Raw genomic sequence first — 23,796 nt, 5'->3', positions numbered from 1 at the left:
CTCAATGAGTAAAGGATCAGAACTCTTATCACACTGAGAATCCATGTCATCTGGTCCCTACCTTGAATTGATTTTTTCTGTTAACAATTTCTCATGTATATTCCACATGCATACTTAGAGCCATGAAGGTGGGGACTGTGTTTTATTTACCCTCTATTCTCAGAGTTCAATCCTCACAATTTTCACCCACTAGATTGGTTACTTATTATGCTATTCATTCACTCATTTAACAAGTATTTATTAAGCATCTTCTATATGTCAGATGATGTACTAGACCCTGGGAATACAGCAGTTGTGGGGAAAATGAAAGATAGTGCCTGGTCCCAGGGAGCTTATACTACTCTAATAGAAGAGTCTAGGAGAGAAAGACTTTAACCAAAGGTATATATTCTACCTACAGATTAAACAATCTAAAAATGAAAATTAAAAAAATCTTATGCCAAAATACTTACAGCTCAAAAGCATCTGAAGTTTAGAATCTTATAGCATATACTTAAAATATCTAAAAGCTAAAACAAATCACGACCTATTAATTTTAACATAGATTTTCGATTGTTTGACATAAGCCACATACAACACTTGCCTCTCTAAAAATTGTCTAATGCATATTTAAATAAAGTTAGCACATTTTACATATGGTTTTCCCCCTACCTTTGTACTTCCATAGAACTTTTTACTCAATGACTCATTTTTCACAAAATTCTCCCCCAGAACAGACACATAACAGAAACATAAAACATTCCTAGTACAAGATCAAAAACCCAAATATCAAGAAACCACTCAGGAACGTACACAAATGAAACCTCATTATGTGTGTCCAAAAAGAAATGCCAAACACATAACTCAAAATAATGCGGCACTTTCCTAACGTGCAACCTTAAAGAGACAGGATCACTCCCCACTCAGGTGCAGATACTGGTTGGGCTCCTTCCTTCTCATAACAAATGTTAATCCTACCACCTGTCCACTGAGCTTTCAGAGGTTACAGGTTTACCTATAATCAGTATTTAGAAGACATGCAATCAAGGGCGTATCCAAGGATGGTTAAAAAGATTATCTGCCAAGGAAAAGGACTTGATGAACTAGTATGCATTCACTTCTACAAGTGTAAATTTCATCCATGACCTAAAAACTGCAAGTCTATATATCTGGACTACAGAAATGGCCAACAAATGAATTTTTTTTAAGTTTCATTATCAGTTCAATCCTGGAGATAAGCCTATGAACTTTATAGCTGCTTTTAGTTCAAAACTGTGACAGGGGAAATTGTTTTACAACATTACACAATACCACCTATATGGTGCTCCATATGAATTTGACATAAGGAAAAATTTGCTCTACTCTGAGGAACTTGTATTTTTCTCTACTTATTGGAGAGTTATATATATGGTTATATTTCCCTCTCAGGCTTCTTTTCCATGTTTAACCCTCAACTTCCACCATGCAGCTTCTATTACACTGGCAAATGAATGAATGTTGAAAAAGAAAAAGTACAGAATGATAAAAGAGCCTATATTAAAGAAGGCCTGAGAGGTTTTTTCCTAAAAAATAAAAATCAAGCAGATTTACCTATAAAGTTACTCAAGATATGTATTTTGATTCTCTCAACTAAGATTCAAAAAGCACAAAAAGGTAGTGACAAGCCAAAAGTACCAACAAACAGGCCTAAAAGAGATTAAAAAAAAAAAAAGAGCTGAAATTTTTTTTTAACTGCTTTCCATTTCTGACTACAGTATGAGTTTGCTGCGACTCTTAGCAAACAAATGCTAATTAACTGACCTAAAAGAGGTCAAGTTTTATACACATTAAACAAGCAAACAAAACCAAGTATATAGGAGAAATTATTACACAAAAATTGCAGAGCACAAGTCAACTTGACATTAAAATAGTGTATGCACAAAAAAATAGGTATCATATTTATTTCACTACCCTACACACACTTGGGGAAAAGGCAAAGCTATGACAGCTCATGGTCCTAAGGCTTTTCAGAGCAAATAAAATGTCTCTAGACACAGTGGATCAAATAGTCTAAAAATGAGAGAGGACAAATGGGGTGGGGGAGGGGGTGAAAGCAGCATCACCTGTAAAATAAAGAACATCACACAAAAATAGAAAAGGGAGAATCTTTTCATTTTATATCATATCAAGAGGAATACATCTCTTACCACAAAAATAAGTCTGCTAAAGCAACAGCACAAGCAACCCCATTTTCCACCAAATAATTCTTTATAGATATTAGCAAGTGTCTAAGACACACAGACATAGAGGGTGCCTTTAAGTACATCAGAAAGGGTGAGTCAGGAATGCTAAATTCTTGCAACAGAAAAGAAACTTGAAAGGAAGAGCTTACCAAACCCAAATCAACCCATTTCAGAAATACACAGCAAAGAAATCCACTGCATGCTTCATAAATATACAGTCTATAAACTTAAATTTAGAATTATAACTTATCCTCTTCTAAAGGACAATACAGGATTAGTAAATATCTTAAATTTCTCAGTGAAAGCAATTAGATCATTCCATCATCTACTCGGATCAGAATACAAATCTTCTTAAAGCGAAAAAAAAAATTCAAAGTAAATATTCATTGGCCTGTTGTTCATGGTCTTTTAAAACCATTTTGAAAGGATCTTTGAAACAGTTTCATTAGTATCTCTCTGGAAAGAGCTCTAACATCTTTCATTCTTCTAGCAATTTAAAAGCTACCACATGTTCATTTCCACCTTAGATTATTGATTCCTTGCCTTTTAACATCTCCATAACAGCTGCTTGACAAATTACCTCACCTCATTCCTCAGGGGGGTAAGGACAGCATAATATCCATGAATTCAAAAATGGGACCACAAAATGATCAGTGACAGATGAGCTAATTGCTTTAGATTGAGACACTGCTCCAGAATAGACGAGGCATTCATAGCATGATACAATTAAATGCTTACACTCTAAATATTTTATTTGTACTTAAGGGTACAGGGAAAACCTGTCTTCCTTTTATTTTAAAATAGATGTTAGCTTCAAAAAGTCTGTAAACTTGTATGTGTTTGGAATAATTTTGACAGAAAGTTGAGAATAATTATTCTGAATAGTATGCACAACTTTCAGACTTAGCTTTCTTATTTCAACCTAAGAGAGCTGTAAGACCCAAAATAGTCTACTCATAGGGCAATTTAAAAAATATTTTCCAGATTTTTAGCAAAGTAAAGGCAAACATATTTTCAAAGATACAACATATTTCAGAAAAGTAAAATAAAATATGTCTATTGTATTTGCCTTAGTTCATTCTGATTAGTGTCAGATACAGAAAAAAAGCATACACAAACATAATCTTGTAAACCCTTATATAAAATATTGCTTTTCTCCCCTAAGAATAACAAAATAGTGTGGGTTTAAATGAGTTACTTTAAATGAACAATATCCAGTCAAATTACTCTTAGAAAATTAGCCTCTCTCTAGACAGAAGCAACATTCTCTTTTCTAAATTCATAACCAATCTCATAACACAACCTTATCGATTCCTTTAAAGTGATAAAACATACGTACTAGCTTAGAGCTTTACCTTGTAATAAATTTAGGTATCTACCACTTTAAAAAAAAAATACTAAATCATCACCGGTGTTCTTCAAATGTCACTTTCGCAGTAATGGGACAACGGTGTTGTTAACTCACCTTTTATAAACTATTCGTATTACCCAGACGAAGACATTCAAGAAACCAAACAATCTGGAGATGATAGTGCCTACTACCAATAATATTCGACATGTTTCTTTCGACGTGCCCCTTTTGCGACCTGAAGACTCTACTAGAAAACTCTACTGAGTCCCTTCTAGAACCCTGGTTAGCGGGCTGGCTGATTCTAAACATCACGTTTGATCGCTCCTGCCTGGAGAGGCGATAGTGTTGATTTTGTTTTTAAAGTTGCTGTCAGAGCAGCTACAAACTTTTTTCAGCATCCCTGCCTGGATGCCAACTGGAGCTCTCCGCTCACTTCCTCACCAACTTGAACCACCCCCAAACAGTTTGAGAGTAAGCTGGAGTTAGACACCGGCAGGAGCTGACACTTTACAAGAAGGGTTTGACACCGCAGAAAACTTTCACTTCTCCTCTCCAGCCCTTCCAAACGGGGACTCTGGCCCCTCGCTCGTGCTCCCCCAGAATTCCTCTCTCAGGCCGGACAAGGACACAGAAAGCAGGCTGTTCTGATGTCCCCGAAAAGACAAACAGCACCCCCCCCCCACCCCGCAATAACCCTCACCCCTGGACTCAAGTCCCGTTCTTCACACAAAAGAGCGCGGCCAGCAGAGCTGTCGCGGCGCTACCTAGCTGGCTGCCACCCTCCACCGCACCCGCAGACCGGGTCTCCAGCCGCCCGATCGGTCCCCACCGGAGGCTTCCTGCTCCGACCCGGCCAGACAAAGCCCCGGCGGCCGGGCGGACCTGCCAGCCTCCGGACTCGGGCCGCCGCGCTCTTACCCGGGCCTCATCCAGAGCGACGCCGGCGCCGCCGCTTCCCCCGGCCTTGGCGGCGGGGCAGCTGGCAGCACGGGTCTTGGAGGAGCGGGTCCGAGAGGAGATGAAATGGCTGCTGCCTCCGGTCGCCCCGGGCTCTACTCCGGCCCCAGGCCCAGGCCCAGGCCCAGGCGACTTAGATCCGAGAAGGCGCAGAGAGCTCTTCCGGGTGTTCACCATGGTCCAGCCAGGAGGACGGGGTCCACGCCGCGTTAGCGGCGCCCGCCGCGCCGGGGAGACCCAAGGAAGGCCGGCCCGCTGTCCGGGCAGTCAGGGCCAGTGGAGCCGGGCCGGGAAAGACAAGCCGAACCAGACTCCGCGGAGAGCAGACGAAGACAGGCGAGAGCAGGGCAGAGGAAGGGAAGTCGGCGTGCGAAGACAGGTAGCTGGAGACGGGAGCGATGCTCCGGGCCGACGGCTCAGACTCTGCCGGCTTCGCCCTACTCAGCGGGAGCCGAGCGGAGCCGCCATTTCTGCCCCTTTCTCTCCCGTTCTCGCTCTCGAGCTCCGTGCGTCAGGGCTCCAGCGCCGCAGGGCCGACGAGACCGCTTCCGGCCTGGCCGCTGCGGGGCGCTGCAAGGCCGGCCAGCCCTTCTCTTGCCGGCTTTTCCCTCCTCTTCCCCCGCCCCTCCAGTAGGCCCCTCCCAGCGGCGCGCTGTCAGCGCTCGGCGGCCAAGGAAGGGACGCTCTGGGCTGTTAGCTCTATGGTTTCTAGGTCTGGCCAGCGGCCGAGGAAGCGAGGATGAGAAAAACCAGAATGTGCTCGGGACGAGCTAGCGCGCTGGAGTCGGTCGTGGAACCTTCATACCCGGCCAGGCCTGGCTACACCAGCATCCCCACCATCACCCCCAGGTGCCCTGGATGGAGCCAGAAAGGACTGGCAAAGGCCGGTGCAGAGGAGGGCGTGGTGACCTGAGTGGGAATCCCAGGGATACCCAGGGACCCCAAGCCAAGACACTGAACTTGAGTCGTACTTTTGAGGGCTAGAAAAATATGAATGATAATTGTGATAAAAACAGATCTGTGCCGTATCTGGCACATGGTTAAGCTTAAGAAAGAACTAACACTATAACCCTGCGTCTTTAAACAAAGCAAGGCACTGTCTTTCTGTAACCTTAGCCAGACCTAAGGCGGAGTCCACGAAGAATGAATTCTTCTAACTAAGAGCTTCCACTGCTTTCTGCCCGGGCAAGAATTAAAATACAAAAAGCTGAACACAAAGATACAAAATGTGCCATTTAACTTTCATAGAAAAAGATTAAGGGACACAATATGAAAAGCTATTCTGTAAATAAGAATTATGTTCATTTTCAAAAATTGCCTTACCTAGAAAAATTGAAGACTCGGGAAAAGTCTTGTAAAAATCAACAAAGCTGCAACAAAATTCCAGCCATCCAAGCTACTAATTGTTCAACAAAATTGTATAATGCACTGGGAATGGAAGTGGTTTTTCTGTTGGAGAAGCAGTACAGATTCCAGGAAAGCAGACAAGTCCCTCTTACACTAATTTGCATACCACACCCTCCCCAGAACACTTCACCCACTACTTAGAACCCGCCTCTTGGGTATGGAGACCTCATAATACTTGAGACTTCAGTTTTCCTGTGTCAATTAGCTATGAGATCATTGAACAAAATAGTTTCATTTCCTGCAGAAAGAAGCTGGCTTTATTATTCAAAGTATCCTGAAAATGTGTATGGTATGCAAATTAGCAGGCAAAGGACTTGCTTCTGTATTTGTTTTTGTAGTCCTAAACTGAGAAAGCCAGATTGTTATTTGAGTTACCACAACCTAGATCAAACCAGTCAATCCTAAAAGAAATCAACCCTGAATATTCATTGAAAAGACCGGTGCTGAAGCTGAAGCTCCAATACTCTGGCCACCTGATTCGAAGAGTCGACTCATTGGAAAAGACCCAGATGCTGGGAAAGACTGAGGGCAGGAGGAAAGGGAGCAACAGAGGATGAGATGGTTGGATGGGATAACTAATCCAATGGACATGAGTTAGAACAAATGCTGGAAGTTAGTGAAGGACAGGGAAGACTGGCCAGCTGCCCTCCATGGGGTCACAGAGTCAGACACAACTTAGCTAGAGAACATGGAAAAATGCCAACAATGTTGCCTTTTTCCTTCCATCTTCAATATTGGCTACACAAAAATTACCAACTTTGTAAGTTTGTTTTTTTAATGCATGCTATTGTGACAGCTGATGATACAATCTAACAAAATTGTTTCAAATAAAGTTAAAGGCAACTAAGTGCCACTAGAAAAAAAAAAACTATTTGGCCAACTGCTAGAAGTAACAAATGTGTACAGCTACAGCCTAACAGTGGATACAGTCTCAAGTAAGGATGCTTGCTCAGCTTTGTAATAGTAACATAACTTCATAAGCTTATTAACTATCTTCAGTGATCCATTCCTTTCACAAACAAAATTTACTAACACCTATTAGTGTTTTGGGCTTCGCTTGTGCCTCAGCTGGTAAAGAATCTGCCTGCAATGAGGGAGACCTGTGTTAGATCCCTGGGTTGGGAAGCTCCCCTGGAGAAGGGGAAGGCTACCCACTCCAGTATTCTGGCCTGGAGAATTTCATGGACTGTATAGTCCATGGGGTCACAAAGTCAGACTGAGTGATTTTCCACTTTCACTACTGTGTTAGATACTAAATATATTTGACCATTAAACAGTCCTTCCTTCAAGAAACTTAATGCTTAACTCCTTAAATCATCCAGTAAAAGGCATATAAGACACTTACTCATTGGAAGAAAAGCTATGACAAACCTAAACAGCGTATTAAAAAACAGAGACATCGCTTTGTCAACAAAGGTTCATATAGTCAAAGCTATGGTTTTTCCAGCAGTTGTGTATAACAGTACCTTTACTGGGCTTCCCAGGTGGTGCTAGTGGTAAAGAACCTGCCTGCCAATGCAGGAGACATAAGAGACACGGGTTCCATCTCTGGGTCGGGAAGATCCCCTGGAGGAAGGCATGGCAATCCACTCCAGTATTCTTTCCTGGAGAATCCCTGGTAAGCTACAGTCCATAGGGTCACACAGAGTCAGACACAACTGAAGCGACTGAGCACACACGCACACACCATTTACTGTTTATTCAAACCCTAACTGGTGTCAGATACTCTGTCAGACCAGGAAACATGGAGGGTTGGTTTGTTTGTTTTTTTTAGCAACATAGTTCTGGCCCTCAAAGAGCTCACAGACAAAAAGGGAACAGAGACAGGCAAGGAAGCAGTAAGCTGCCGAACAATGCAATTAGAATAAGGCAGAAACCTCTAATTCAAACAGAGTTTAGAGAAAGCTGAGAAGTGATGACTTCTGAGATGCATCTTGAACCACAAAATGAAGAAAGAAAAAATGGACCCAAAAAAAGAAAAGTTTGGAGAAGATATGAAAGAGTTGCTTGTTTTACACAGTATAGAGAAAATAACTGAAAAATCCAGTAAAATCATTTTTAAGCCTTACTTTAAACTATATGAGCTGGCAAGATGCTAAAGAATACTCAGGAGCTCAGGAATGTTCCTGAGCTAAAGAATACTTAGGAAAGTCACAGGAGGAACCCAGACAAGCAAACAAAGCTGTAAAGACAGCTTTCATTTTCAGTACATTTGCTCAACTCCAGTGAGCTTGATCTATTTTTCTCTGCCTACGGAAGATAGAAGGAAGACAGAAGACAAAGTCCAGAACCTGCTTAAGTTACAGAATCTAATGTACCTTGCAAAATTCTGGTACAAAAATGATACATCTGAGAATAAGGGTGAATTAGAAATAGACCAACCAGAACTTCCAAAGTGGTCTAGTGATTAAGAATCCAACTTCCAGTGCAGGGCACACAGGTTTGATCCCTACTAGGGGAAATAAGATCCCACATGCTGAGGGGCAACTAAGCCCTGGGTCTCAAGTACTGAGCCCAAGCACTCTGTAGTCCTCACAATAAAACTAGAGAAGTCCAGCCACAATGAATCTCCAGCATAGTGAAAACAGAAAAAGAAAAAAAATCAACCAGCCTTCCTATCACTATTCTCCAGGAAGCTGCAAGGAGAACTGTCTTGCCCAACACCTACACTAAGAATAAGAGGGGGAAAAACATATCCCTTAAGAATTTAAAACAACAAACCAGTCCTCAGATTTATAGCCTAAAGTTACCAAATCTGATAGAATGAAAACCTCAGGTTAAATCAAAAGATCCTAAGCACAAAGCAAAGGTTAAATGTAAATTATCTCCAAAAGAATGCACCTTCAACAGGATATGCAAATATATATAGTCTCATGAGCATGACTCAGTAAAAAAAAAAAAAAAAAAAATCCAAAACAGCCAGCACACACACACACACACACACACACACAAAAGCCCAGACAGCATAAAAGAATAAGACCCACAATTTAATATTGATTAGAAATACATTAAAGATTAGAAAATATTAATAAGCAAAAAATGACTGTAAATTTTTTAATGAGATAGAACTTACACAGTTAAAAAGAATAAAGTTAAATGTGAAGTATGACCTATTAAAAAAAAAAGTAACATGGACTTCATCAAATATAAGATTTTCACTCAGTGAGTGAAAGATTATGAAAAGCAAACAGACTGGAAAAAATGTTTACAAATCACGTATCTCACAAAGGACTCATCTAAAATATAAAAAGAACTCTCAAAATTCAACATCTAAAAAACAAACAATCCAATTAGAAAACGAGGAAAAGATCAGAAGAGCTATTTCACCTAAGAGGATATATAGATGGAAAATAAGAATATAGAAAGATTTCAACATCACTAACCAGTAGTGACATGCATATTGAGACTATGATGAGTTATTATTACATACCTATTAAAAAACTAAAATAAAAATTAGGGTGTTTTTTTTTTTTTAATTTACCAATGCTGGTGAAGAGGCAAAGAAACTGGATCATTTGATCATTGCTGGTGAGAATGCAAATGGTACAGCAAATCCAAATCTGAAAAAGTTTGACTGTTTCTTAAAAATCTAAATATACACTTACAATACAAACCAGCAATTGCAACCCTGCATGTTTATTCCAAAGAAATGAAGAGTTACATCTACATAAAAATCTGTAGACCATAGTTCATGGCAACTTTATTTGTAATAGCTGAAACAAACAAACAAAAAAAGTTGCTCATAGGTCAATGGTTAAACAAACTTTAGTACATCCAAAACAGAATACTGCTCAACAATAAAAAGGAATTAGTGATATATACAAAAGCTTACAAATCTCAGATGCATTAAACTTAAACAGAAGGAAGGAAATAATATACATATGACAGCATAAAACAACATAATAGAAAACAAATAATAGAGAAATTCAAAATCAAAAGTTGATTCCTGGGAATTCTCTGGTGGTCTAGTGGTTAGAATCAGCACTTTTACTGAGAAAGCTGGGGTTCAACCCGTGGTCAGGGAACAGAGACACAAGCCACACATCACACCCAATATAAGATTTTAAAAGTTGTTTCCTGGAAAAAGGAAAGAGAGAGAGAGTGAGAAAGGAAAGACCACTAGCCAGACCAACCAAGGGGAACAAAAGAGAAGACGCAAATTTCAAATTTCAGGAAGGAAGTATTATAAATATCACTCAAAACTTTAGATCTCAAGTCAGCAAACATTTTTCTGGTTATAAATGGCCAGTTTGTAAATATCTCAAGCTTCACACATGGTCTATGTCACAGATTCTTTGTTTAGATTTGCTTTTTGGTTTGTTTATTAACAATCCTTTAACAATGTAAAAACCATCCTTAGTTCACAAATGTACATAAATAGGCCACAAACTAGATTTGGTCCACAGGTTGCTAATTGCCAACATTTACTATAAATATTAAAGGGACATTTAATAAATAAGAAACAACTTTGTGCCAATAAGTTCCAAAACATAGGTAGGCAAATTGCTTGAAATAAAACTAATTACTAAAACTCATGCATGAAGAAACAGATAACCTGAATACCCCTATCATTGATTAAAGAAATGAAATATGTAATGAAATACTATCCCACAAATGTTACACCAGTCCCAGATGACTTCAGTGGTGAACTCTATTAACATCCAATATGTAAGGAAAAGCAATGCCATCCCAGGTCAGGGAACTAAGATCTCACATGCCATGTGGTTCACGCAGAATGTAAAAAAAAAAAAAAATAGAAAATCTATAACAGAACTGTCTTAAGAGACTGAATCACTAATCAAAACCTCCCAACAAAGAAAAACCCAGGACCAGATGACTTTACTGGTTCTATCAAACATGCCTACCAAACATGTAAAGGTGAACTAACACCCATCCTTCTCAAAATATTGAAAATAGAAGAGGACCCACTTTCTAACACAGTCTATGAAACCAGCATTACCTAGATACCAAAGTTAGAGAAAGATATCACAATGAAGGAACTGCAGGGCAATATCCCTTATGAACGTAGATGCAAAAGTCCTCAACAAAATACTAGCAAGCCAAATCCAGAAGCATATTAAAAGGACTCTACACCATGACCTTGGTATCGTAGTTGGATGGTATCTTCGATGGACATGAGTTTAAGCAGGCTCCAGGTGTTGGTGATGGACAGGGAAGCCTGGCGTGCTGCTGTCCATAGAGTCACAAAGAGTCAGACATGACTGAGTGACTGAATTGAACTAAACTGAACACCATGACCAAGTGCGATTGATCCCAAGTCCATTTAGTGGGGAAAAGGACAGTTTCCAATGAGTGGTGCTTGGAAGACTGTATATTCACATGCAAAAGAGTGAGGTTGGACCTTTATCTTACACCACATACAAAGACTAATTCAAAATGCATTAAACACCTAATGTAAGAGCAAAAACTATAGAATACTTAGAAAAAAGCATAGAGGAAAATCTTCATGACATTTGATTTGGCAATAGTTTCTGTCAAAACCATAAGAAAAAAAAAAGAAAAAATAGATAAATTGAACTTCATCAAAATTAAAAACTTATGTATTAAATTTCACTATTAAGAATGAAAAGACAACCCACAAAATAGGAGAAATGTTTAGAAATCACATATCTGATAAGGCATTAAATTCTAGAATACATAAAAAGCCCCTACAACTTGACAATAAAAAAATAACCCTACTTAACACCGGGCAGGGCTTCCTTGGTGGTCCAGGGGTTAAGAATCCACCTGCCAATGCAGGAGACATGGGTTCCATGCCTGTTCCTGGAAGATTCTGATACCTGCTACAATATGATGAACTTTTAAAACATTATACTAAGTGAAAGGACAAATATTATATGATCCCATCTATAAGAGATAACTAAAATAGCGCAACTTCATAGAGACAGAATAGAGATTATCAGAATCTGGAGGAGTTGAGAGTGGATTGAGGTGTTATTGTGTAAATGGGTACAGAGTTTCTGTTTGGGTGAAGAAAAAGTTTTAGAAGTGGATACAAGTTACAAAAGTGGATACAATCTAGTTACACAAGATTGTGAAAGTAATTAATCCTACTTAAAAATGGTAAAAAACAGCAAGACAAAAATAAAAATCTTGCAGTATTGGGAGTATTGTTCTATTGTTACAGAAGTCAACAAACAGATCAGCTGAAGAGAATACAGATCAAGAATACAGGGCCCAGAAATAGCTCTTAGTGTTGATGGGGATTTGGTATATAAGATAGCATTAGAAATTTATAAGGAAAAAAGGGACTATTTGATAGATGGTCTTGGGACCATGGGCTTTATCTGTTAGATATTACACCAGATAAGTATATGTAAATCCAAGTCCAAGATGTCAACTTGTTCTTTAATAAGCAAGCTAGAAGGGCATTAAAATAGATTATTTGCTGAATATAGTTAAGCAGATTAGATTATTGGGTTAACTACAGATGTACTAGTACCACCTTCCCCCAGGCCCAACTAAAAGATTAATAGGAAACCAATAAACACATTTGCACTGGAAAAAAAAAAAAAAAGAATGTAATACACCAAATTAATAGAATGAATATGGACCATAAAGAAGGTTAAGTACTGAAGACTTGATGCTTTTGGATTGTGGTGCTGGAGAAGACTCTTCAGAGTCATGGACAGCAAAGAAATTAAACCAGTCAATTTTAAAGGAAATCAACCCTAACTATTCATAGGAAGGACTGATACTGAAGCTGAAGCTCCAATATTTTGGCCACCTGATGTGAAGAGCCAACTTACTGAAAAAGACCTTGATGCTGGGAAAAATTGAGGGCATGAGGAGAAGAGAGCTATAGAGGATGATATGGTTGGATGGCATCACTGACTCTATGGACATGAGTTTGAGCAAATTCCAGGAGATAGTGAAGGACAGAGAAGGACAGGGTCGCAAAGAGTTGGACCCAACTTAGCAACTGAATAATAACAACAACAATAGAATGAAGGGAAAAAAAAATAATCATTTCAACTGACACAGAAAAGTATCTGACAAAATTCAATAACCTTTTGGGCGTCCCTGGTGACTCTGTTGGTAAAGAATCTGCCTGCAATGCGGGAGACCCAGGTTCAATCCCTGGGTCAGGAAGATCCCCTGGAGAAGGGCATGGCAACCCACTCCAGTATTCTTGCCTGGAGAATTCCATGGACAGAGGAGCCTAGCAAGTTACGGTCCATGGGGTTGCAAAGAGTCAGACAGGGCTAAGGGACTAAGCACACGCTTTACTCATGTCTTGGGAAAGGCCCAAGCATGCCTTTCAAATCTTTAATCAGGTAACACCTTGCCTAACTTGTTGGTTCTGCCCATAAATCAAAGAAACCAAAATGAAGAACAAGTGGCCAGATCTCTTCCCTACCTTCCCCTGAAATAATCTCCCAAATTGTACGACCAAACCATGTGAACAAGATAACACTTACAGGAAAATCACAATAAGTTGACAGGCCTGCAGGCCATTGAGATGGCGACTCTGACCCCATATCTTAATCATTAACTGAGATTACTGCCCTCCTTCCCTTTAAAAGTTCATGACTAAGCAGACTCTTCAGAGGTGGTTTTTGGGGGATGTTGAATCCACTGTCACTTCAGATTGCTGGCATTCTGATGAAAGGCACTTTTCCTTTACTACCAACATTTGTGACTATGTAACTGATTTTGTAGGTGGTGAGCAGTGGGATCCCCAATGGATAATAGTACTGGCATAAGGATAGCTATATAGATAAATGGAACAAAAAGTTTTCTGGGGGGTCACATTGTGTGCCATGTGGAACTTCCCTGATAAGGGGGATCAGGGATCAAACCTGTGCCCCCTGCAGTGAAAGAACAGTCTTAACCACTGGACCACCAGGAAAGTCCTAAATGGACCAGAATTTTGAGTCCAGAGATAAACCAACACATCTAGGGTCAGGTGATTTTTGACTAGGGAAGTGTTCTCTCATTATCAAATGGTGCTGGGACCAAAAAAAGAAGACGAAGAAGAGGGAAAAGAAGAGGAGGCCTCACATAAAGGCCATCCATAGAAAAGTCTCTTTATCCTAAGGAATCAAAGTAACTCCTTACTGGTGGCTTCAACAGACAAGATCCCTGGAGAACAAGTTTGAAAGCCAAACTAACCACAGGATCTCAGAATTGCTCACCTGAAGAAGAGTTCAAAAGACTCACAGGGTGCCTTTACTTGCACGGGGATGGCAGGGATCTGCAGATGAAGCCCAATATCAACTTGAATCCCAACACTAAAAACTGTCAAGTAAAAACAAATAGGCAAATGGAGATTATATTTGAAAGGATTATTCCAACAGGGATGAGGGTGGGATTGGGGGGCGGAGAGACTATAGAAATAAAGCCAGAGGATAAATACAAAGGGAAGAACACTCAATTGTCCCAAAACAACAACAAAAAAAAGTCCTGGATTTAGATAAAGAGAGACTTTATTGGAAAGGATTATTCCAGGAAGAGGAAAAGAAACTACGGCAATGGGGTGTGGTAGCTGAGGCGACAACCATCACTATCAGGGAATGCTATCACGCACGGAGGCCTGCAATTTACCTCCAGCGTTAGACAGAAAAGGGCCCTTCTTTGACAGGGAGGAGGAACAAAGATTACACAGAACTGGGCATAGGGCCAGGGGGATGGATGGGTGGAGGTGGCAGTTGATCACTCAGCACATCAGGGTGGTTTATGTGGAGGTCAGCCTACTTTTCCGAGTGATGGTGAAGGGGGGATTGTAGGTTGGATCAGGTTGAGAGTGGGTCCAAGTTTTAGGAGCCTGGAGGAAGGAGAGAATCTTAAGTTTGGTCAAAACAAGGTAGCTGGTATTTTGTCCAGATTGTCAGTGGGCACAATCAGTAAAGACAATCAATCATGAGGCAAAGAGAACGGCGATTTGGAGGGTCTATGTCTGACCTTGTCATGGGTAAACAAGGGGACATTCGTGAGTCTGAATAAACCACGTGGGGGAAGTGTGGTTTCTTGCTGTCAGCCCTTCCAGGGACACGAAAGGGTCGCGGGGGGATGGAAGGGGCGGGGAGGGGGGTGTTTTTAACCGTCGCTTTCCGGAATCTCGGGTCTCGGGTAAAAGTTCAACATGGTCAGAATGGCAGGGAAATCTCTCCACAGATTCAATCAGAGGCTGACGAAGTACACAGGTAAGTTGGTGCTGTGTTCTGAAGTGAGCCCACACCTAGCTTCCTGCGTTTTCCGCGCCGAGTGAAGAGATGAGCAGCTCAGCGTCCGCAGGAGGAAGGAGGCGGCCGCCATCGGCGCGGGCCACTGGGCGAGCCGAAGCGACCGCCGCCGCCAGCCCCGCCCCCGAGCGCGCGCGCTCGGGTCTGCGCAGAGCCAGCCTCGGCGCGTACTCGGCGCCGGGCGACCGTGACCAAGGAAGGCGCGCGCGGTTCCAGCGGCCCGGCCGCCGAGCTCGATTGGGCCTGGGGGCGGCTGTGCTCCTCCTCTGAGGGGCTCCAGCCCGGCGGCGGCGGCGACTGCGGCCCCTGAGCGGACTGAGACCGAGGCCGCGAGACTACGGCGCGGCGCGGCCCCCTCCAGCGGCCGCACCGGGAGGTGAGTTTCCCGGAGCCGCGCCGCGCTCGGCTGGGTGAGGGGCCGGGCTGGCCGACGGGCGGGGCCCAGTGGATGGGTTGGATGGGTCTGGCGGAGCCGCCTCGCCCAGTCTTTGTCTCGGTGTCGGAGCTCCGGTCCGCGACCCCGAAAGGACGCAGTGGGGCGGCGGGCGGGGCGGACTCGGGGCCCGCGCAGGTGAGGCGCGGCTCCGGGGCCGCCGACTCCGGGCACGCGCCCGGGTGGTTTTCTCGCTCTGCGGGCGCTCGGAAACTTCGAGTTCTCTGTTCTCAAAATGCAGACTCGCAGCGCAGAAATAAAGAGCATGTTTGTGTGGGGTGGACCTTTCTTAGGTAACTTCATTAGTTGGCTCTTGAAACTCACTTTTATTTTGTAGGCTTGATGGTCTCTTTTCCTACTTAATTTCTTTTTTTCCTCTGTGTCCATTTTTATTTGCAGTTTGTTGCTTGTCAGCAATAACGAACGTTAGTGTGGCTTCCAGCGTTGATTTCTTCGTACTCAATCTGAGATCATTGAAAGTAAAGATAGGAAACTGGCAGCCTCTACTAATGTGGGATTGTAAAATAGGACCGATTGTATAAGCGACGTGAAAATCAAGCTTCCTTATTTCATAGTCGTGGCTCAGGTGTGTTTTGGGACTGTTTATAAGGTAAAGTTAGAGACAGGCACTGCTGATGCTGCTAAGTCGCTTCAGTCGTGTCCGACTCTGTGCGACCCCATAGACGGCAGCCCACCGGGCTCCTCTGTCCATGGGATTTGCCAGGCAGGAGTACTGGAGTGGCTTGCCATTGCCTTCTCCAGAGACAGACACTGGTGGAATCCAAAAAATGAGTAAGAATTGTGTGCACGATGGAGGGAGTAATTAAGCACACAACAAAAGTGATGCAAGGCAGAAACTACTACGTATTGAGCACTGACTTTTAGCCCTGCGTGTGGTAAATACTTTACACGAAGACTTTAATTACTGAATATTTAATGCTAATTACTAAGTTTATCATTCAAATGTTTTTAGTACCTATTCTGTGCTGAGTGCTGACGCTGTGACAGTGACCATTATAGGTTTGTGCAATGTCATTCGGGTAAACGAATAATCACGCAAGTAAATGCCTATCTACTTAACTGTTGTTTTTCCGAGGCTAAGTCATAATCGACTCTGCGACCCCATGGACTGCAGCAAGCCAGGCTCCTCCGTCCTCTGCTGTCTCCCAGAGTTTGCTCAAACTCATGTCCTTTGGTTAGATGGTTATCTAACCATCCTCTACCTAGAAAGAAGCTGAAAAGGAATGTACGGTGTTGTGTGAGCATGTAACCGGGGACTGAAGAAATCAGTTCAGATTTTCCTAGGAATAGGTCATCTTTGAGCTCAGGTATTATGGATAAGTAGGATATTAGGTGAAGGAGACTCCAGTACTGGAGCTCTTCGGACCCCCCACCCCACACCGCACCCCCGCCTGCAGAAAGGACACCAAAACGGTTTCAAAGGGAGGGAAGAAGGATCCAGGCAAAGGAAATCAGTTCCACAAAGACTTGAGAATGTTTGGGGAACTGAAGATCAGATCAGATCAGTCGCTCAGTTGTGTCCGACTCTTTGTGACCCCATGAATCGCAGCACGCCAGGCCTCCCTGTCCATCACCAACTCCCGGAGTTCACTCAGACTCACGTCCATCGAGTCAGTGATGCCATCCAGCCATCTCATCCTCTGTCATCCCCTTCTCCTCCTGCCCCCAATCCCTCCCAGCATCAGAGTCTTTTCCAATGAGTCAACTCTTCGCATGAGGTGGCCAAAGTACTGGAGTTTCAGCTTTAGCATCATTCCTTCCAAATAAATCCCAGGGCTGATCTCCTTCAGAATGGACTGATTGGATCTCCTTGCAGTCCAAGAGACTGTCAAGAGTCTTCTCCAACACCACAGTTCAAAAGCATCAATTCTTCAGCACTCAGCCTTCTTCACAGTCCAACTCTCACATCCATTCATAACCACAGGAAAAACCATAGCCTTGACTAGACGAACCTTTGTTGGCAAAGTAATGTCTCTGCTTTTGAATATGCTATCTAGGTTGGTCATAACTTTCCTTCCAAGGAGTAAGCATCTTTTAATTTCATGGCTGCAGTCACCATCTGTAGTGATCAGAACAGGTGAATTGAGGGGACTGTGGTTAGTTCGGGCCAGAGAGATGATGTGGGGCCTTTTAAATAATGTTAAGGTTTGGGGACCAGTTTTCTCTTTTCTTTTTTTAAAAACTTTTATACCAAAACTTTCAAACTACTCAAATGTAGTGAGAGAACATTGCAGTTAACTCCTTGTCATGTTATCCAAGGTATTTGGATCTTATTTGAAGAGTAGTGGGAGGTCTTGATGGATTTTAAGCAGGAAAGTCTCATAATCAAATTTGTATCTTAATCAAAAAGGTCACCCTGACAAAAAACAAAACAAACACAAAACAACAACAGAAAAGAATTCCCTGGCAGTCCAGTGGTTAGGATTCCATACTTTGACTGCCGAGGGCCTGGTTTGATCCTAGTCTGGGAACTAAGATCCCATAAGCTGCGCGTCATTAAAAAAAAAAAAGAAATGTCGCCTTGACTCCTGTGTAGAAACTGAATTGGATGGGAACAAGAATGGATGTGGGGAAACCACCTAGAGATGATGGCACTAGGGTTGTGGTTGTGAAGGTAGGGCAAATTCAAAGAGAACATAATTGATCTCTCCTTGTTGTGTTAGTAATTCTATATTCATGTCTTTCGGAGGAATCGTGGAAGGTTTTCTAAAGGAGATTGTATTTGAGATGGGTTTTGCAAGGGAAATAACAGTATGGAGCCCATTCTGGAAAGAGAATATCTTTGTGTCAAAACAGTAGCTAACTCAGAGATCTGGAGGGTTTTTTTGCAGAAGTTTCACCTTTCTCCTAGGATTTTCTCACTGAAATTACTTTTGTCACTATCATTGTGGTCCTTGTGAGCATATAACTCCCTCCTTAACAATTTTTTCTATTAATAGAAGAGAGCAAAAATGTATGTTCTTCATTACTGGGATTACAGCTAAGCTAAGCTAAAACTTTCCAAAAGATTTCATTTTTTGTTGTTGTTGTTATATATATAATAGTTAATAAACTAGAATTCACAAAATATACAAATAACTGTCTTTTTAGTGTTTGAATCTGATGGCCATAGTTTGATCTTGGCAGCTTAATCCTATTCTGTAGAAGATGTAGCTGAAAGGTGATCCATTGGTTTCTTTTCCCTTGTGCTGAATGACTTTATCCTTAAAGGAGAAACTAGTTTCTGCATAGCATGCCTAGTGGTACAATATCTTGATTCAAATTCATAATCTTAAAAAAAAAAATAACCTGTAGTATGTTTTTAAAAATAAGTAAAATTTGTAATATGCATATTTTTCTTTTCAAATTCTAGTGTATACATTAAAAGATGACATTTCTTGGTAGTCTATGTATTTTGACTGGATTTTCCTTTTAGTGGATACATTCCAGATAGCTCAGTTTCCTCTGGCTCCTGACTGATTTTATTACTACAGTTGTTGGGAGTAAGTGGGATAATATTTGAGAAGGTGTTTAGTAAACTGTGATATACAATACAAATGTAAGATGGTAGTGGTACTAATTGGAAGTAAACTGAAGCAGAATGAAGGAACTGGTGTTCATCTGTCCATTCTGATGCCCAGCCTCATACTGGTAACTTCGATATTTGTCAGGTGGCTTTTTTATTTTCTACATACAGTATGTACATGACTTAGGTTCTTTCATGTCACATGTCTGATGGTTGTAGATGCTCACTCAATGGATATAAAATTTTTACATGGTTCATTTCCATGTTACTAATTTATGGTAGAAATACCTAAAATAATAGTAACTTTATGTGCATTATAGAATAAGTTTTTTTTTTTTTTTTTTTCCCAAAACCATTTATTTATTTGGCTGCATTGGGTCTTAGTTGCAATACGTGGGATCTTCACTGTGGCACAGGGGCTTAGTTGCCCCACGGCATGTGGGATCTTAGTTCCCTAACTAGGGCTCAAACCCACTTCCCCTGTATTGGAAGGTGGAGTCTTAACCAGTGGATCACCAGGAAAGATCCTAGAATGAGTTTTTACTTTACAATTCTGTGCTGTGTTTGCAATTAGTAATTCAGTATATTTTTTTCCTTGTTAGTCTGTAAACTTTCTGTTAATGGATACTGAGTCTGTCCTTCTACCATTAGTTCTAAACTAGTACCTTGCACATAGCAGTGGGCGGTTCAATAAATATACAAATGTTTTTTAAAGTTAATCTAGTGAAATGAAAAGTGAAATTTCATAGCCATGTTGAAATTAAAACTTTGAGACTAAGTCTGAAGGTGTTTCTTACTCTAAGTCCTTGTAACAGAGGTTATAATTGGGGACTGGGAAAAGAGAAAGGAGCATAACATTACCATAGTCTCGATATTTCTTTTGTTCTCTGAACAACCTTCTTAGGAGGACAATTATCTCCAAGTTACAAGTTAGGCAACTGGTACTTAGAGAAGTTAAGCAACTCTTTTTTTTTTTTTTAATTTTATTTTATTTTTAAACTTTACATAACTGTATTAGTTTTGCCAAATATCAAAATGAATCCGCCACAGGTATACATGTGTTCCCCATCCTGAACCCTCCTCCCTCCTCCCTCCCCATTCCATCCCTCTGGGTCGTCCTAGTGCACCAGCCCCAAGCATCCAGTATCGTGCATCGAACCTGGACTGGCAACTCGTTTCATACATGATATTTTACATGTTTCAATGCCATTCTCCCAAATCTTCCCGCCCTCTCCCTCTCCAACAGAGTCCATAAGACTGTTCTATACATCAGTGTCTCTTTTGCTGTCTCATATACAGGGTTATTGTTACCATCTTTCTAAATTCCATATATATGCATTAGTATACTGTATTGGTGTTTTTCTTTCTGGCTTACTTCACTCTGTATAATAGGCTCCAGTTTCATCCACCTCATTAGAACTGATTCAAATGTATTCTTTTTAATGGCTGAATAATACTCCATTGTGTATATGTACCACAGCTTTCTTATCCATTCATCTGCTGATGGACATCTAGGTTGCTTCCATGTCCTGGCTATTATAAACAGTGCTGCGATGAACATTGGGGTACACGTGTCTCTTTCCCTTCTGGTTTCCTCAGTGTGTATGCCCAGCAGTGGGATTGCTGGATCATAAGGCAGGTCTATTTCCAGTTTTTTAAGGAATCTCCACACTGTTCTCCATAGTGGCTGTACTAGTTTGCATTCCCACCAACAGTGTAAGAGGGTTCCCTTTTCTCCACATCCTCTCCAGCATTTATTACTTGTAGACTTTCGGATCGCAGCCATTCTGACTGGTGTGAAATGGTACCTCATAGTGGTTTTGATGTGCATTTCTCTGATAATGAGTGATGTTGAGCATCTTTTCATGTGTTTGTTAGCCATCTGTATGTCTTCTTTGGAGAAATGTCTATTTAATTCTTTGGCCCATTTTTTGATTGGGTCATTTATTTTTCTGAAGTTGAGCTGTAGGAGTTGCTTGTATATTCTCGAGATTAGTTGTTTGTCAGTTGCTTCATTTGCTATTATCTTCTCCCATTCTGAAGGCTGTCTTTTCACCTTGCTAATAGTTTCCTTTGATGTGCAGAAGCTTTTAAGGTTAATTAGGTCCCATTTGTTTATTTTTGCTTTTATTTCCAATATTCTGGGAGGTGGGTCATAGAGGATCCTGCTGTGATGTATGTCAGAGAGTGTTTTGCCTATGTTCTCCTCTAGGAGTTTTATAGTTCCTGGTCTTACATTTAGATCTTTAATCCATTTTGAGTTTATTTTTGTGTATGGTGTTAGAAAGTGTTATAGTTTCATTCTTCTACAAGTGGTTGACCAGATTTCCCAGCACCACTTGTTAAAGAGATTGTCTTTAATCCATTGTATATTCTTGCCTCCTTTGTCAAAGATAAGGTGTCCATATGTGCGTGGATTTATCTCTGGGCTTTCTATTTTGTTCCATTGATCTATATTTCTGTCTTTGTGCCAGTACCATACTGTCTTGATGACTGTGGCTTTGTAGTAGAGCCTGAAGTCAGGTAGGTTGATTCCTCCAGTTCCATTCTTCTTTCTCAAGATCGCTTTGGCTATTCGAGGTTTTTTGTATTTCCATACAAATTGTGAAATTATTTGTTCTAGCTCTGTGAAGAATGCTGTTGGTAGCTTGATAGGGATTGCATTGAATCTATAGATTGCTTTGGGTAGTATACTCATTTTCACTATATTGATTCTTCCAATCCATGAACATGGTATTAAATTAAAAATTAGAGCAGAAATAAATGCAAAAGAAACAAAAGAGACCATAGCAAAAATCAACAAAACCAAAAGCTGGTTCTTTGAAAGGATAAATAAAATTGACAAACCATTAGCCAGACTCATCAAGAAACAAAGGGAGAAAAATCAAATCAATAAAATTAGAAATGAAAATGGAGAGATCACAACAGACAACACAGAAATACAAAGGATCATAAGAGACTACTATCAACAATTATATGCCAATAAAATGGACAACGAGGAAGAAATGGACAAATTCTTAGAAAAGTACAACTTCCCAAAACTCGACCAGGAAGAAATAGAAAATCTTAACAGACCCATCACAAGCACGGAAATTGAAACTGTAATCAAAAATCTTCCAGCAAACAAAAGCCCAGGTCCAGACGGCTTCACAGCTGAATTCTACCAAAAATTTAGAGAAGAGCTAACACCTATCCTGCTCAAACTCTTCCAGAAAATTGCAGAGGATGGTAAACTTCCAAACTCATTCTATGAGGCCACCATCACCCTGATACCAAAACCTGACAAAGATCCCACAAAAAAAGAAAACTACAGGCCAATATCACTGATGAACATAGATGCAAAAATCCTTAACAAAATTCTAGCAATCAGAATCCAACAACACATTAAAAAGATCATACACCATGACCAAGTGGGCTTTATCCCAGGGATGCAAGGATTCTTCAATATCCGCAAATCAATCAATGTAATACACCACATTAACAAATTGAAAAATAAAAACCATATGATTATCTCAATAGATGCAGAGAAAGCCTTTGACAAAATTCAACATCCATTTACGATCAAAACTCTCCAGAAAGCAGGAATAGAAGGAACATACCTCAACATAATCAAAGCTATATATGACAAACCCACAGCAAACATTATCCTCAATGGTGAAAAATTGAAAGCATTTCCTCTAAAGTCAGGAACAAGACAAGGGTGCCCACTTTCACCATTACTATTCAACATAGTTTTGGAAGTTTTGGCCACAGCAATCAGAACAGAAAAAGAAATAAAAGGAATCCAAATTGGAAAAGAAGAAGTAAAGCTCTCACTGTTTGCAGATGACATGATCCTCTACATAGAAAACCCTAAAGACTCCACCAGAAAATTACTAGAACTAATCAATGACTAGTAAAGTTGCAGGATATAAAATCAACACACAGAAATCCCTTGCATTCCTATACACTAATAATGAGAAAACAGAAAGAGAAATTAAGGAAACAATTCCATTCACCATTGCAACAGAAAGAATAAAATACTTAAGAATATATCTACCTAAAGAAACTAAAGACCTATATATAGAAAACTATAAAACACTGGTGAAAGAAATCAAAGAGGACACTAACAGATGGAGAAATATATACCATGCAACTCTTAAGCTCAAAAATGATGTAGCCAGTATTCCAGCACAGGATAGTTTGAATGCAAGGTCTGTTCTCTTTTGTTCTCATGGATCAGGTAAAAACAATTTATCAATAGCTTTAACTATGAAATGATAAAACATATTAATAATTTGCTAGAGAATAATAACGTATTAATGGGAAACATAGTGAGATGCTTTAAGGATGGCTCCTTCTCGCTCTGCACTTGGCTAAGCACCTTGGAGGGCTTCCCTGGTAGTTCAGTTCAGTTCAGTCGTTCTTCATGTCCAACTTTTTGCAACCCCATGAATCACACAGCATGCCAGGCCTTCCTGTCCGTCACCAACTCCCAGAGTCTACCCAAACCCATGTCCATCCAGTCGACGATGCCATCCAACCATCTCATCCTCTGTCGTCCCCTTCTCCTCCCTGGGAGAGCAGCTGGTAAAGAAAGTGAAAGTTGCTCATGGTGTCTGACTCTTTGTGACCCCATGGATGATATAGTCCATGGAATTCTTCAGGCCAAAACACTGGAATGGGTAGCCTTTCCCTTCTCCAGCACATCTGCCCAACCCAGGAACCAAACCAGG

At 40.9% G+C, this 23,796-nt stretch overlaps 2 protein-coding genes across 13 annotated transcripts in view; one reads left to right on the top strand and one right to left on the bottom strand.

Annotated features, from left to right (window-relative positions):
- The window catches only part of ATAD2B (ATPase family AAA domain containing 2B), a 139,218-nt gene extending 125,029 nt beyond the window's left edge, over positions 1-14,189 (bottom strand). For 2 of the 6 annotated variants that reach the window (XM_055540814.1, XM_055540815.1), the window contains exon 1: positions 4,471-5,116. In XM_055540814.1, coding sequence (XP_055396789.1) covers positions 4,471-4,686 — 216 coding nt within the window. In that variant the 5' untranslated portion in view covers positions 4,687-5,116. Of the gene's footprint in view, positions 1-4,470; positions 5,117-5,832; positions 5,972-14,075 lie in introns of those variants that run through there. The other 4 variants (XM_055540816.1, XM_055540817.1, XM_055540818.1 and 1 more) reach the window with 3 other exon arrangements.
- Positions 14,190-15,015: 826 nt separating this feature from the next.
- The window catches only part of UBXN2A (UBX domain protein 2A), a 34,627-nt gene continuing 25,846 nt past the window's right edge, over positions 15,016-23,796 (top strand). The window contains exons 1-2 of one of the 7 annotated variants that reach the window (XM_055540827.1): positions 15,056-15,083; positions 15,955-16,141. Coding sequence is in view for 2 of the 7 variants with exons in the window: in XM_055540823.1 (XP_055396798.1) it covers positions 15,023-15,083 (61 nt within the window). In the remaining 5 variants the exon portion in view is untranslated. Of the gene's footprint in view, positions 15,084-15,281; positions 15,499-15,763; positions 15,849-15,954; positions 16,142-18,168; positions 18,191-23,796 lie in introns of those variants that run through there. The other 6 variants (XM_055540825.1, XM_055540828.1, XM_055540823.1 and 3 more) reach the window with 6 other exon arrangements.

This window comes from Bubalus kerabau, chromosome 11 (assembly GCF_029407905.1).
Source record: "Bubalus kerabau isolate K-KA32 ecotype Philippines breed swamp buffalo chromosome 11, PCC_UOA_SB_1v2, whole genome shotgun sequence".
In the NCBI taxonomy this organism is placed as follows: domain Eukaryota; kingdom Metazoa; phylum Chordata; class Mammalia; order Artiodactyla; family Bovidae; genus Bubalus; species Bubalus kerabau.
The sequence above is the reverse complement of the archived record's forward strand: the minus strand, read 5'-3'. Positions and strand labels throughout refer to the sequence as shown.